Source organism: Triturus cristatus, chromosome 2_1 (genome assembly GCF_964204655.1).
Source record: "Triturus cristatus chromosome 2_1, aTriCri1.1, whole genome shotgun sequence".
Classification (NCBI taxonomy): domain Eukaryota; kingdom Metazoa; phylum Chordata; class Amphibia; order Caudata; family Salamandridae; genus Triturus; species Triturus cristatus.
In genome coordinates this window covers 874,353,396-874,369,358 of record NC_140581.1, presented here as the reverse complement: position 1 = coordinate 874,369,358, position 15,963 = coordinate 874,353,396, and the positions used below count along the sequence as shown (strand labels likewise).

At 43.0% G+C, this 15,963-nt stretch overlaps 1 protein-coding gene across 1 annotated transcript in view; it reads left to right on the top strand.

The window, feature by feature from the left end:
- Nucleotides 1-15,963, top strand: part of CEMIP2 (cell migration inducing hyaluronidase 2) — a 380,005-nt gene that overhangs the window by 327,548 nt on the left and 36,494 nt on the right. The window contains exon 21 of the mRNA XM_085633019.1: nucleotides 564-665. Within this exon, the coding sequence (XP_085489145.1) occupies nucleotides 564-665 (102 nt within the window). The remainder of the gene's footprint in view (nucleotides 1-563; nucleotides 666-15,963) is intronic.

Genomic DNA, 15,963 nt, shown 5'->3' with positions numbered 1-15,963 from the left:
AGCGTGATTGTTGGAAAATCGGAATCATCCTTCACCCCCCCCCCCCCCCCCCCCCAATTTTACTGACCAAGCTACTCCCCTGAGTTCTACTGTTGTGAACAAAACACAGGTACATGTTGCATGACCTTCAGTGCTTCAGAGATGCCGAGACCATCATAATGATGTTAGGTGTGCAGTGAAACAAACAACTATAAGTGCAATCAGTTCTGTACTTAAAGTTAGGTCTGTGTTTCACAATTTCATTTTAGGTTCATGTTTAGAGTTTGAGCGGTGCAAGCTATAGATATTGGAGTGTGAGGTGCTCCAATGGCAATGTTTTTAAGAGGGTGGATTTGTGATACATTGAACATATATAGAAAAAATAATCTTGTAAAAAAATAAACTGTCACATAAAGATTAAAGTAAAGAAAAAATTAAAGCATGCATCAGTGAGACCAAAATAATTTCCATCAAAATTAAACTTGTTTCTGGGATTGCTGGATGATTGACATTATTTTATTTTTTCTATGTAAAATATGTAAACGAAACACTAAATTTGTCACTATTTCTATTTCGATGAACAGATGGTGTTTACCAGTGACCTTCATAAAAACTACCTCAATGTAAAGCTTCAGTCACTCAGTAAGACAGAACTACAGCAAGGGAACAGCGGGTCTTTTATCTCTGTAAGTCGTTTATTATGTGCTTTTTTCTAATTTAAAATATTTCTCAAAATGTTTTGCAAGGTGATCCCTCTCCTTCAAAAACTGTGTTTTTTCGATTAATCTTTGTATTTGGGTGATGCTCTCTTCAGCTGTGCTGGAGGGATGCCCTTGATCAAAGCCATCTGTCAGGTTACTGAAATTTGTCATGAAGTAACAACCTTAGTAGCCTGGACCCTGTACCAAAGGGTCATTCCTTCTTTCTAGGCTCAGGAACGTTTGCTCCTGAAATCCACAGAAGTGCCAAACCTTGGCTCTGCAGTATCTTTTTGGTCCCTATACAGACACACGTCTGATAAGCCTCTGATTCCTCATCTCTTCAAATAGTGATTTAATTCAGGTTTGCCCCATCAAACCCCGTATATCTCCAAAACAGAGACGTGGGCGACTGGGGCATCACAGTATGCAGCAAGTTTGGTTTTGAGTTTCTTTCAACATCCAAAATGCAGGTTGCTACCAGCATTTGTGGCGATACCCACCTCCTCACATTTCTGACTTGGAGGTCAACAGCAAAGATTGTGCAGATTTGACAGCCCTTTTGGCGTTTGTCTAAGCCTTTGTTCCTGCAGGAATCCTGGTCCAACTACATGTCTCTTAGCTAAAGGTTTTCTAGGTCCAGGGACTGCCATGGACCATCACCTCATTCATGACATTACGTCTTATAAGGCCTCTTTGTAAGTAGCTTATGTTCTTGATGTACAAGAATTCAGACAATATGCCATCTTAAAGTGTTTAACCTTTATTGCGCAGCACTAGGTCATGGCAGCATAGCTATGGTGAAATAACCAATATGTGCTTCCCTTTTCACATTGAGTGGTCTCTGATCACTGCGCCAAGATTCAGTCTGGTTGGTCGACACTAGGATGTTTGGATTATCCACTCCCTAGAATTTTATTGACAGTGCTGCCGCAGTTTGTGAATGCTGTTGGTAATGTTCCACTCTATCAGTGTCACACTCACGCCCCTACTATCAAATTAGTAATGGAGCACTACAGGGAGACATGTATGTTGCTGAACTGTATGGCAATGCACTGTCACTTGTTTTCTTGTATGCTGTAACAATAAAAATATTTAAAAAAATCTTTGCAATACGTTTTCAACTACCAGCACAAAAAATATAATTTCAAAAGTGGAGAGTGCTTTTCCTCTATTGGGAATAATTGTAACCGTGTAGCTCATGTTCCTTATCCTGCACCACTTTGTGATAGTTTTAGTGGGTCTTGGGATAAATGGTCTGCTGCTGGAAGAAACTTTGTCACTAAGTAGTCAAGACGTAAGTTTAAATCAATCCGTTATCCATCATGAAATCATTCATTGAATCACGATTTTAAAATACTCAGTTGCTAGGATGTAAAATGTTGGTACTTTAATGCTACAGAAGAACATTCACATACTCTTTATCAGCCCACTCATCTCTGTATTTGGGCTGCCTAGTCCATGCCACCTCAGCCAGCAAAAGATGGGCCTCTGAGTCGGGCTCCCAATCAGCCTATCATATTATTTCAACGCATGTTGAGTCGTTGATGACCGCAGAACTCTGCTCGTTTGTGCTTTGTATAGCTGTTAAAAAGGAAATAACTCTACTATACAGAAAAGGTTATTGCATTTATCCATTACTGAAAGTATACTATAAATTCAGGCTTTGACAGGGCTTTTACGACTCCGTGGGCTGGGAAAATTGATGCACTATGTTTTCCGAGGGCCTGTGTTTCTGTGACATGAACGTATGTCTCAAGCTGCAACTTGGTTATTTTGAGCATGGATGAAGAGTAGAAACCAAGTCTCTTTTCAAACTTTGCAATACCTTTGAAATAGAAATATTTTCCTGGAATATCTTTATGGACACATCTACTGCCTTTGCCCTGACCTTGCAGGGAAGTATTGTCAAATCTGCAAAGAATGTTGTTGCAGGGCAAAGAAACACAAGCCCAAAGTGACGCTCTGAAAAGGAAATAATGCCTCCTTAGGCAAAGAGGTGGTGTCCCGAGTGGCCTCCTCTTGTCTCACTGAAAAGGAGTGGGAACACCGTCTGATGTTTGAAAGAGTCGGTTATAACCCTTCTTGTACAGGCCATTATACCCAGTAAACAAAATGTGTACTGCAGTGAGGGTTGGTTAGACTTTGTCACACTGACCTTCAGAACTTCCTTCTTCCATTGTGGCAATCATCCGTCACCTGAACTGCGGCAGACATTTGTCGGTAAAGTGAATGTCGAGGCCTATGATGAAGTTCACACTTCATAAGCCTTGATGCCATCCTCAACAGATGTTGACCACCTCTGGCTGAGCATAGACTTTGGAAAGTTCATTATAAAGCACACAAGCTCAATGTCAACTGAGGGCAATGTAAAATCAATAAGACATTCGTCTTAACCTCTCCCTCATTGACTGTCAACTCTTAGATATTGAATTTACCCTTCACATTGATCAAAAACCTTAAAGACTGTTACCCTGAAGAATACCAGGCATGCCTTAGCAATGGATCTTTACATCTCTAGCAAGATGTAATGCTTTTAGTACTCAGAGGTTTGGAAATTTTCCTGAAAACATCTTTGATGATGGAGGGCGAGGTCTAGGGCAAGTAGGAGTAAGTGAAGCTACTTTGCTCTATGACCAAGGATCTTTTTTGCTTATTTTGACTTCTTGAAGATTGTGCAGGCACATGGCAAATACTTCCCTTCTGTACCTTACAGGGTAATGTCAGAACCATAGTAAATGCATCCTCTACTCCTCTCTTCTAGAAAAGCATACATGTCTTTTTTCACCTTTTTCCTCCTTAAATAGTGGTCCCATCCTGTTTGCCATTAACATCCTTGCTGTCTGTTTTGGTTCATAAGCAATTGCATTCATTGGCTGTCATGGCATTAACCTGGTTATATGACTGGTCACACTTTTTTTGACATTTGTGTCAGGGAGGATATTTGACAAATCGTTACCTCTCTTTTGAGCCATATGGAAGTTTCAGTAGGATGGCATTGAGGGTGAACATTAAAGCAAATATGTTGGAAACCTCTCCAGTTCTTTTCTACATTGCATGATGTACTTGCATTGATCCAGAATGTTGTTTTGCCTATAATGATACCCAGCAGTCGATCTACTGTGAGTTGGATTGCCACTTGTATCCTCTAGTGGTATTCCACGAGAGGCTTTATTTTGCCATTGATAATTATGTACTCGTTCGGTCAAGTCCATGTCGGGGTTAGTAGCTTTTCATTTGCATGTTCCTCTAGTCAAGTATATGTCGAATGTAAGGCAGCAGCATTGGCTATATTTCATGATTTTTCCAAGCACTGGGCATTCAACATCCTCTCTAGAGGTTGTGCTCAGCATAATCAGGCCATGTTGAGTAGTATCATCGGCGATCACTAAAAAGCAGTTTGTGCTTGCTGCCCAACCCCAACTTTATCTGGGTTTGTGAATATTTGGTCTTATTTTGGTAGTTGAGGCAAGGAAAATCAGAATACTCAGGACGCCAGCTTTTACACTTCTTGTCTTAATAACCCCTTGATCCTGAAGATCCACAAGCTATCAGCTCTTGTTGGAGTCTGTGAACATAACAAAGGTACAAACAAAAGGAAAGAGAGCCATAGTGTGGCAGTCCCAAGAGTTGGCTGGGTCAGTCAAGCATGGAGATTTCCAAATTGTTTTCTGTTTACACTGTGCAAGACTTGTCCGCCTGCTTCCTTCATGCCCAAAGGTGTGCCCCAGAAGTTTAGAAGATAGGGGTTGTTGCACTAGGAGCACAAGATTTACTATAAACCGGTAATTTATAGTGCTACACTACAAATTTATTTATTCCATACGTAGGACCCATGGTTTTAAAATTGTCATGCCTAAAGACTAAAAAAATAATTATAAAACAATTTAAGAGTCATATTTACAAAAACTCATATCCTGACCTTGCACCAGTGTAGTATCTTTTAGTATTGGTGCCCAATAAACTTGATGATGTTGCTGTTTTCGCTCTCAGACACCATCATACATTTGCCAGGCCTTCTTGTGGTAGTTTATTTCAACTGGGGACCGAATGATTAGCATGATTAGAAGGGACGGTATGTTGATCTCCCCTGGTCTAATGACATTCTGAATTTCGTAGAGGGCGGGTCGAAAACTCTAGCAGACCCTGGATATGTATGATCATGGTAAGCTACCAAATATTTATGGTCAGACCTTTCGATTTTGACAGTATTCCCTTGGTCGTCTGTATTTTCTAGAGAGACACTAAAATATTTGCACAGATATTTTGTTCCTTTTTATTCTTGAATGCTTGCCTTGTCACATTTCTCTTATTCGGCCCACCCTAAATTCAGCTGGAGTATGCATGGATGCAGCCTAGGGAACAGCTTTGTTGGGTGCAAAGACCTCAAGCTGACGACTTAAGCAGGACTTTACTACAATGTGGTTTATAATAGGATTTCAATTAAATCGTCACTCATTTTGAAGAGCTGGGAAGAGGCATTCGTTCTGGCATTTTGATTCTAGTACAGCCGAAACATTAAGGGCCTTCTGTATGCGATTACTGTGTGATATATTCACAGTGTATTTTTCACAATTCAGAACTGAAGATTTATAAATTGCAAGATGTTTGTATGTACCAAAATTTGAACCACAAACCCAACACTGCTTGTGGTAGTCGGTCACACAACTAGTTTGACTTCTCTAGTCAAAGACTAGGAATAAAGTCCTTGTCGATTGGCTATTTAAAACAGGATTCCATGATTTTGAAAGCCGCAACAGATAACGTTGGCTTTTAATTGAAAGCTGCATTGATTTATTGACCCTTTCTTCAGGATGTGATGAATTTTTCAAAAAGTCAGAGCACGCATTGGGTAACTGAAACATAAGCAATGAAACCTTCGCCTACCTATTTGGAATGGTACTGCTTAAGTGTGTAGCTTTTTGTGCCTTTTCCTGAAGTCATACTTTTTCTGGATCCTTTTACTCTGTGGGGTCAGCTTAGCGGTACCATAAGGCAAGATTGCCGGTGGATACTGGGTTATTGACAACTATGGGTAGCTTTGCTGTGTCATGAAGACTTAACTCAAAGCAGGTGATGTGTCAGTTGAGTTGAGGAACACTTAAACACATTTATCACAGTTGCAATAAAAATGGGACTGCCCAGCAAGTTATTTAGTATAAAAGTACACCAGTTAAATAATAATTAAAATATATAAATATATTAAGATTTACAAAATAGCAACCAAACAATGAAGAAAGCCAAATTGAATAATTAGAAGACTCTGAGTGTTATGCACGTTTAGAAACCATGAAGATATGTTTAGCTACTGTTACAGAGTCTGCTGATTTACTGAGATGTGGGTACCTCGTAACCTGGGGTTCCGATCAACTTCAAGTCAATGGCTCCACAGTCAGGTGGGACAATATAGGCAATGATATGGGGCAGACAGCCGTGCGCCCACATGTTATACAGCACTTAGGTAGACAATGCAGGATGTTTTTGAGCTGATAAAGAAGTATGGAAAAGATTGAACTTACTCTACAATTATCCTCCAGCATACCTAGGCAACTTGCCAACTCTTCTCCACACCTCCTGATGTCAAGATATTGAGCAAGGGGTTGTGATCCATGCAGATAACGACTCCCACACCCCATATATATGTTTTGAAATACTCTGCACCCCATGCTGCCACTAATGCCTTTCTCTCTCAATAACCAAATAGTTCCTCTCCGTTTTTATTAAAGAGCAGGAGGTAAAAGAGACAGTCTCTTCCTTACCGACTTAAAACGGAGAAAGTGATGCTGCAATTTTTGAAGCACTAGCGTCCACAGTAATTTTTGTGTTCTTGTTGACATCAAAAGGTGCCGAGATGCCTCCCTGAGCTTTGGCCTTTATGTTTGTCTTGAAAGCCTTTTGTTCTTCCTGCCAAGAGAAGACCACCCCCATCCTCATTCGAGTCTCAAATCTTCTGTCTTCTCTGCAAAGCCTTCCACAAACCTAACATGGTATTCAATCTGACCTGTGAAGAACCTAAGCTGTTACTTATCTAAAGGAGCAACAACATTCACAATGCAACTAACCAGATCAGCTTTTGGCCTGTCCCCTGTAAGAGATATAGAGTACCCTAAGTGCCTTCTCCTCAAGCAGCTTGCAGGGGTCTTTCCACAGTGTTATACCCACCCTATCCAATTCGCTTCTTGGTGCCATATTGTGTTAATCAGTGGTACTGCCAAACATCAGAATATTGTCTTGGAAAAAAAAACTTCTGTAAGTCTTTCATCACCTCAGTCATAACACGCTGAAAGACACTAGCGGCAAAAGCTAGGCCAAAGGGAACGGCAGATGAATTGGAAAATACTTTCTGGGGCTATAAAAGCTGTAGTGGTATATGGTAGAATGTAATTTTTATTGATTTATTTATGGTTTTATTGATGGAAACAAAACATACCAAAACGTGACAAAATACCCATTACCAGTGTTGACTACACATTGATATATTCGAAAAAAAGCTATTACAGCTCAACCTTGTAAGTTTAAACGATTCCAAAACAGATATATTGGACATTTGTTCATCACAATCTAAAATAATCAATCCATATAGTCATAAGGCGAGTATAACTGATCCAATCCTGTGCAGGGCTTCTAAGGTAAACTACGAACACCTTCCGTAGAAAAAGTATTTTTAGTGATGTCAAAAGAAATTCCCAGCAAACAATGAAGCCAACATGTATTTCGTCTGTACACATCTGTAATCAGACTTTCTCAAGGCACAAGAAAGGTATATCAGGAGTCTTGACGCAGGCAACGCCGCTCTGGGACACAAAGAAACTAGGTAGGCTAAGAAACACGAAGGGGTTCAGACAATGGGACCTGATAGGCATCTCGAAGGTGGGGGACCTGTGGAAAAAGAGGAAGATTATCCCGTTTACACAATTGCAACAAAACTATGGCCTGGCAGACACAGAGACGTATAGATATCTGCAAATAAGACATGCACTGACGGCACTAATCCCGCAAGGCACAAAAGTGCCAGAATCCTCACCCCTCGAGGATAGACTACGAACTGATCATATGATGCGAAGTGGGTCGCACACCGCTCGTCATACTAGCAAATAGCCCCATAGGATTCTGGAGAATGTAGTGACAGCGGCGGGTACACCTACGCCACGAGTAAAAAGTTTAAAATGCCATCCCTGGACACGTGTTTCGAGGTAATTGCCTCTCGTCAGCAGGGAGCAGGTACGTATGCGGGGTGCTGTAGAATGCCAAAAATTATCAGGTATAGTACCTCTCACGGCGCGCGGGTGCGGGATCCGGGCTCGTCAACCCATAGCTCAGGGAGCTTTAAATACAAAATGCGAAGTGGGTCGCACACCGCTCGTCATACTAGCAAATAGCCCCATAGGATTCTGGAGAATGTAGTGACAGCGGCGGGTACACCTATGCCACGAGTAAAAAGTTTAAAATGCCATCCCTGGACACGTGTTTCGAGGTAATTGCCTCTCGTCAGCAGGGAGCAGGTACGTATGCGGGGTGCTGTAGACTGCCAAAAATTATCAGGTATAGTACCTCTCACGGCGCGCGGGTGCGGGATCCGGGCTCGTCAACCCATAGCTCAGGGAGCTTTAAATACAAAATGCGAAGTGGGTCGCACACCGCTTGTCATACTAGCAAATAGCCCCATAGGATTCTGGAGAATGTAGTGACAGCGGCGGGTACACCTATGCCACGAGTAAAAAGTTTAAAATGCCATCCCTGGACACGTGTTTCGAGGTAATTGCCTCTCGTCAGCAGGGAGCAGGTACGTATGCGGGGTGCTGTAGAATGCCAAAAATTATCAGGTATAGTACCTCTCACGGCGCGCGCGTGCGGGATCCGGGCTCGTCAACCCATAGCTCAGGGAGCTTTAAATACAAAATGCGAAGTGGGTCGCACACCGCTCGTCATACTAGCAAATAGCCCCATAGGATTCTGGAGAATGTAGTGACAGCGGCGGGTACACCTATGCCACGAGTAAAAAGTTTAAAATGCCATCCCTGGACACGTGTTTCGAGGTAATTGCCTCTCGTCAGCAGGGAGCAGGTACGTATGCGGGGTGATGTAGACTGCCAAAAATTATCAGGATTGAAACCTCTCACGGCGCGCGGGTGCGGGATCCGGGCTCGTCAACCCATAGCTCAGGGAGCTTTAAATACAAAATGCGAAGTGGGTCGCACACCGCTCGTCATACTAGCAAATAGCCCCATAGGATTCTGGAGAATGTAGTGACAGCGGCGGGTACACCTATGCCACGAGTAAAAAGTTTAAAATGCCATCCCTGGACACGTGTTTCGAGGTAATTGCCTCTCGTCAGCAGGGAGCAGGTACGTATGCGGGGTGCTGTAGCCTGCCAAAAATTATCAGGTATAGTACCTCTCACGGCGCGCGGGTGCGGGATCCGGGCTCGTCAACCCATAGCTCAGGGAGCTTTAAATACAAAATGCGAAGTGGGTCGCACACCGCTCGTCATACTAGCAAATAGCCCCATAGGATTCTGGAGAATGTAGTGACAGCGGCGGGTACACCTATGCCACGAGTAAAAAGTTTAAAATGCCATCCCTGGACACGTGTTTCGAGGTAATTGCCTCTCGTCAGCAGGGAGCAGGTACGTATGCGGGGTGCTGTAGCCTGCCAAAAATTATCAGGTATAGTACCTCTCACGGCGCGCGGGTGCGGGATCCGGGCTCGTCAACCCATAGCTCAGGGAGCTTTAAATACAAAATGCGAAGTGGGTCGCACACCGCAAGTCATACTAGCAAATAGCCCCATAGGATTCTGGAGAATGTAGTGACAGCGGCGGGTACACCTATGCCACGGGTAAAAAGTTTAAAATGCCATCCCTGGACACGTGTTTCGAGGTATTGCCTCTCGTCAGCAGGGAGCAGGTACGTATGCGGGGTGCTGTAGACTGCCAAAAATTATCAGGTATAGTACCTCTCACGGCGCGCGGGTGCGGGATCCGGGCTCGTCAACCCATAGCTCAGGGAGCTTTAAATACAAAATGCGAAGTGGGTCGCACACCGCTCGTCATACTAGCAAATAGCCCCATAGGATTCTGGAGAATGTAGTGACAGCGGCGGGTACACCTATGCCACGAGTAAAAAGTTTAAAATGCCATCCCTGGACACGTGTTTCGAGGTAATTGCCTCTCGTCAGCAGGGAGCAGGTACGTGTGCGGGGTGCTGTAGAATGCCTATTTGCGGGTATGACGAGCAGTGTGCGACCTACTTTGTTAATGTATTTAAGCTCCCTCGAGCGATTTGGGCTGACGAGCCTTGGTTCCGCACCGGCGCGCCGGTAGAGGTATTTTACCTTTAATATTTTGGCAGTCTACTTGGCACCCCACATACCTACCTGCTCCCTGCTGACGAGAGGCAATTACCTCGAAACACGTGTCCAGGGATGGCATTATAGTGACACTCGTGGCATAGGCGTACTCACCGTTGCTACTACATTATCCAGAGTTCTATGGGGCTATTTGCGGGTATGACGAGCAGTGTGCGACCTACTTTGTTAATGTATTTAAGCTCCCTCGAGCGATTTGGGCTGACGAGCCTTGGTTCCGCACCTGCGCGCCGGTAGAGGTATTTTACCTTTAATATTTTGGCAGTCTACTTGGCACCCCACATACCTACCTGCTCCCTGCTGACGAGAGGCAATTACCTCGAAACACGTGTCCAGGGATGGCATTATAGTGACACACTCGTGGCATAGGCGTACTCACCGTTGCTACTACATTATCCAGAGTTCTATGGGGCTATTTGCGGGTATGACGAGCAGTGTGCGACCTACTTTGTTAATGTATTTAAGCTCCCTCAAGCGATTTGGGCTGACGAGCCTTGGTTCCGCACCTGCGCGCCGGTAGAGGTATTTTACCTTTAATATTTTGGCAGTCTACTTGGCACCCCACATACCTACCTGCTCCCTGCTGACGAGAGGCAATTACCTCGAAACACGTGTCCAGGGATGGCATTATAGTGACACACTCGTGGCATAGGCGTACTCACCGTTGCTACTACATTATCCAGAGTTCTATGGGGCTATTTGCGGGTATGACGAGCAGTGTGCGACCTATTTTGTTAATGATCATATGATGGCAAAAGCCATCTCACTCACCTACAAAAAAATTATAAATAACCAACCGGACCCGACAGACACCCTGAAAACTAGATGGGAGGCGGACTTGGGCGAGCTAGATGAGACGGACTGGCAGGAAGCGGTGGCTTACCCAAGAGAGGTAGCGATTCCAGCTAGATTCAAATTAGTACAACTGAAGGTGCTGCATCGCACATACTACACCAGGACACTCTTGTATAAATTACACAGAGCAGATACACCGCTTTGCATCAGACAATGTGGGGAACCAGGTACATTCTGGCACATACTATGGGAATGTGTAGAAATTAATAACTATTGGAAAGCAGTTATGCGCACAATCTCGCAGGTCACTGGGATAACGGTGGCACCTGAACCAAAGCGATGCATACTAAACATCTGGGAGCCCACAGACCTCAATCAGGCAGCGCAAACGTGAGTGTTGCTCGGTATGACATTAGTAAAGAGGGATATAGCGCAGCTGTGGGGAGCAAGGCAAGTCCCTACACTACGAAAATGGTGTAATGGTATGGACGAATTAATGGTAACGGAAAAATCAGTATACGTCCCAAAAAATGGACGCGGATATGGGGAAAATGGAACGATTATCGGGGTAACATCGGTGATCTCCCACAGGAAGAAACGCTATCAGACAACTCCGACTAGCCAAGGTGTATATAGGAGATAGTAATAAGGTGTATTTTGATGTGGGCAAAGATATGGTTGCGAAATGTTATGACAAAATTGTAAACAGACCCTTGATATATGGGAAAATTACAGAAAATTTAGGGGCGTTGTATATGTAATGAGGAAATCACATCATATGGTATTGCAGATTTTGTTGAAAATTGAAAATGTTAATAAAAACAAATGTAAAAAAAAAAAAAAAAGGTATATCAGCAACCATGATACGTCTGGCGCCTAATATATAAAGTAGACTCCACACCCTCCGTGCGTGTGGCAGCTCGTAATGTGAACGGGTACTCGTTCACATTACGAGCGGCCATACGCGCGGAGGGTGTGGAGTCTACTTTATATATTAGGCGCCAGATGTATCATGGTTGGGCCTCTCTTTTGCTTTTCATGCTATCCCATTACTATGTGCCTTATTAACTCACCTTACAGATTGTGGATTTAATGAAAGACTCTACTGCGGCTGACAATATTTTCTTTGTATTAGCCGCAAGAGTTAAGGGACTCTTTTGCAGCAGGCAAGGAACAACCGTGTGTTTATCCGCTACGGTTGCTGATATACCTTTTTTGTACTAGTGAAATTTTCAGTGGACCACCATGCAGCAGATAACAAATATTAATGTATACTTCACCAAAGTGGGTTTTTTGGGAAAGCCAGACCCATTACATGAACACTTGAGTTGACGCCAGGTTATCGATTGCATTAGTTGTCCGTCGCGTCGTGGATCTTCTGTCTACAACATTGTTATTGTGCCTTGAGAAAGTCTGAGTACAGATGTGTACAGACGAAACAAGTGTTGGCTTCATTGTTTGCTGGGAATTTCTTTTGACATCAATAAAAATAATTATTCTAAGGAAGGTGTTCGTATTTTACCCTTGAAGCCCTGCACAGGATTGGATCAGTTGTACTCGCCTTATGACTATATGGATTCATTATTTTAGATTGTGATGAACAAATGTCCAATATATCTGTTTTGAATTCGTTTAAACTGACAAGCGTGTGCTGTAATAGCTTTTTTTAAATGTTTAATTGCATGTTATTTGTAATGTGCTGGTAGCACCGTTTGGTAGTAGGTGCCTTTAGCTACCCTAGCACCCCGATATACTTACAGCATAATTTAATTGTTATTCACGCTCATCATTACTATCTTTTTTCTACTGTTCTCCTTGATGTGCGTTTTTTCCCTTTCAGGGAACACTACTACCAACCGTTTGATTGTACACATTGATATATACACATGTTCTTGACTATGATCATCATAGGACAATATGTGTCTTAGCGCCAAAAGGAGAAAATAAGTTAATGTTAATGACTCCACAGCATGTAATAGGTTATTGTATTTTGCTTCGAAGAAGATACATTTGGCATTGGTGCAGTCTAGAGTATCTGGCCAGTACAGAGGCCTATTAAAAACATGGCAATTTCTAAAAAAGAACTAGTCAGCGCAATGGATCAAAACAAAAGAATATGTAGTCAACCAAAGAAAAGAAAAAAGAGCATCAACCAAAAGAATAAGAAACATAGGGTCAATATTATTAATATTTGTAGACTATCTATTGCACGTGTCCATGAATATCAGGGCAATCAGTTGACGCAGAGCGACTATAGTTGTCTATTTGTGGATCAGTCGGTAGGCAAGTCTGTGTACTCTCGTTTGGTGGAACATTCTACCTTCTTCATAAGGAAAGCTTATTGGGTACTACAATGGGACTCCTAGGCATTGTATGCCATACGCACCCAGGCATGCAGGTCATAACCCATACAGGTCAAGAGAGTGTGAAGAGGAAAAGAGAAAGGAAAGGATGAAAAAGGAAGGAGTGAATTCAGTCATTCTGAGACCGTGCTGGAGATTTCCATAGAGCGAACTTGGAGTAGAGTGCAACACTATGCTGGTACATATGTGAGAGGAGGTAATTCATTTAATTTATAGGTATTAAAAGGTTACAATCCCTGTCACATGTGTTAGGGTTTCATATGAGGCTGTCTTATACATTTCTACTAACCATTCATTATGAGTAGGCAGCTGAGCCAGGCACCAATGTCTTAATATTCAAATCTTGACAGCAGCAAAGGTCACCAACAATGAGCATCTCATGTGGCATGTAAGGGATGGTAGGTCAGTCAAATAGTGCAACGTAATCTTTTTCTTAGTTAGGCTAAGGGTACTTCTACTTAAGGTGTTCTCAGTCATGTCCATTACCTGGATATTGTTGAGCAGCCACATGGAATGTGTGTGTAGCATTCAGGCAGTCCATCCCTCCAGTATTTAAAATTATTTAAATGTATGCCACAAACCACTTCAGAGATGTCCTCTATCAATCCTGTAGTGTCTTGAAAATACAATATTTAATTCTTGTTTCTCTGACCAACCTTTATCTAGGTTCTCCACTACTTTTTTCATTCAGTCTCTGTATACTCAGTCTGTAGGAGCCCTTGCCACTTATCACACAATTCTTCCAGAAGGGCAGCTGATATATCAACCAGTAATAGAACTCTGTGGTCACACCTTTGAAGTATTTCACTATGGGAGATTCCTGGAGGTCCCAAGGGGACCTCTCCAATCTCCTTCTAAGGTTGTGTTTCAGCTCTATGTATTTCCATTTGTGCTTGTGAGATACCTGAATTTCCTCCTGTATCACATCAAAGGTTTCAAGTTCTCGTTCCATGATCATCTGATCCACCATGGCAATTCCCATCCTACTTCATGCTTCTAACACACATTCCTACTCTCCATGCAAATGCTGGTGTTATTTCAAACCTGTGCTCAAATGTGTACATAAGCAGTTCATGCATATGCCAGCTTTTCACCATGGTTTGGCCCATAGGATTCTTAGTGATGTTGGCGTTTTATGATTTTTATGATTGTTCAGCAGGTGGGGGGCTGATGTTCCACACATAATTTGCCTTTTAATGCAAACCCAAAGAGGACTTTTCATTGTTTTCGGCCACAAATACAACACTTGCGACAGTTGAAGTGCTGTATAGTAGTGTTCAACAGTTGGTAGACTCGTGCCATTGCATTTCCTATGAGCTGCTAGCTCAGAGATTATTATTATTATTAATATATTTATAAAGTGCGACAGCTACTTCCAACGAAAGTGTCCCAGCGCTAACGTCCTACAGGCACAAGAGATACGGCGGAGAGAGGATTGCGGCAGTCTCTAGGGTAGCCTGAATAACCAGGTCTTCAGGGCCATTCAAAACGGAAGTTATTTATCAAGCTGTCTGAGAGCATTGGGTAGAGTGTTCCATAGCATTGCCATTTTCACGGAGAATGCACGTCCACCTGTCCTAGCCTTTCTAAACCATGGAGTAATCAGAAGATTTTGATTGTAGGATCTAAGAGTTCTTGGCGGAAGATATTTCTGCAGTCTCTGTTTCAGATAGCGAGGGCCTACCCCTCTAGTTGCTTTATGAGCCAACACGAGAGCTTTAAACTGAACTCTTTTCCTTACAGGCAGCCAGTGTAGGCTTTGTAGATGAGGGGAAATGTGATATCGTAAAGGCACATTCCTCAATAGCCTGGCTGCAGAGTTTTGGATACGCTGCAGTCTTCTCATCAAATAATCCGGGAGGCCAATATACAGGCTGTTAGCGTTGTCAAGTTGGGATGTGATAAGGGCGTACACCACTACCTTCCTACAGTTCATTGGAAGGAAATGTAAAAATCTTCGTAATGTCTTCAGTCTCCAGAAACATTGGGAGGAGATATGCATGATTTGAGCCTTGCCAGACAGTGGCGAGTCAAACCTGACACCTAGGTTCCTTGCCACCGTTACCGGTATCGGAGGTGGATTCAACTCTACTGGCCACCACAGCTCCGTCCGTGGAGGAGTAGGTTGATTAAAGAATAGGACCTCAGTCTTATCAGTATTTAATTTTAGGCAATTCTCAGTCATCCAGGTGGAGATATTTAATAGGCATTGCTTAAAATTGATAAAAGCTGTGTCACAATGTTCCTTAAAAGAAAAGATCATTTGCTTGTCGTCTGCATACGAGACAACTCGCACACCCCATTTCTCAATGATTGCAGCGAAGGGCGCAAGATAGACATTGAAAAGTGTCGGACTAAGTGCCGAACCCTGTGGCACCCCCTGCGCCAAAGATCTAGAGCTAGAAACATGGGGGTGTAGAGATCTTTAGCCTTGGCTTAATGTGACCCCATACGAAGAAGACCATACCACCTCTGTCAATGGATCGTAATAGTGAGGTCTTACCTGTCAGTGGCAATATACCCAGGACATATGTGGAGCAAAGTACCACCATCATCTTCACAACCTGGATTCTACCCCATAGCGACAGATGCAGCATGAACAATTTTATTCAGAAGGACTGCAATCAATGCCTTGTTAGAGTGTTCTGTTTTTAAATACATTACATATACTATTTCCAATGCCTCTTCATTGACCAACTTGTAATGTTCACCTGGAAAGCCTGCACTATTCCATCCTTGATTGTTTCCCCTTCCAAAATCAC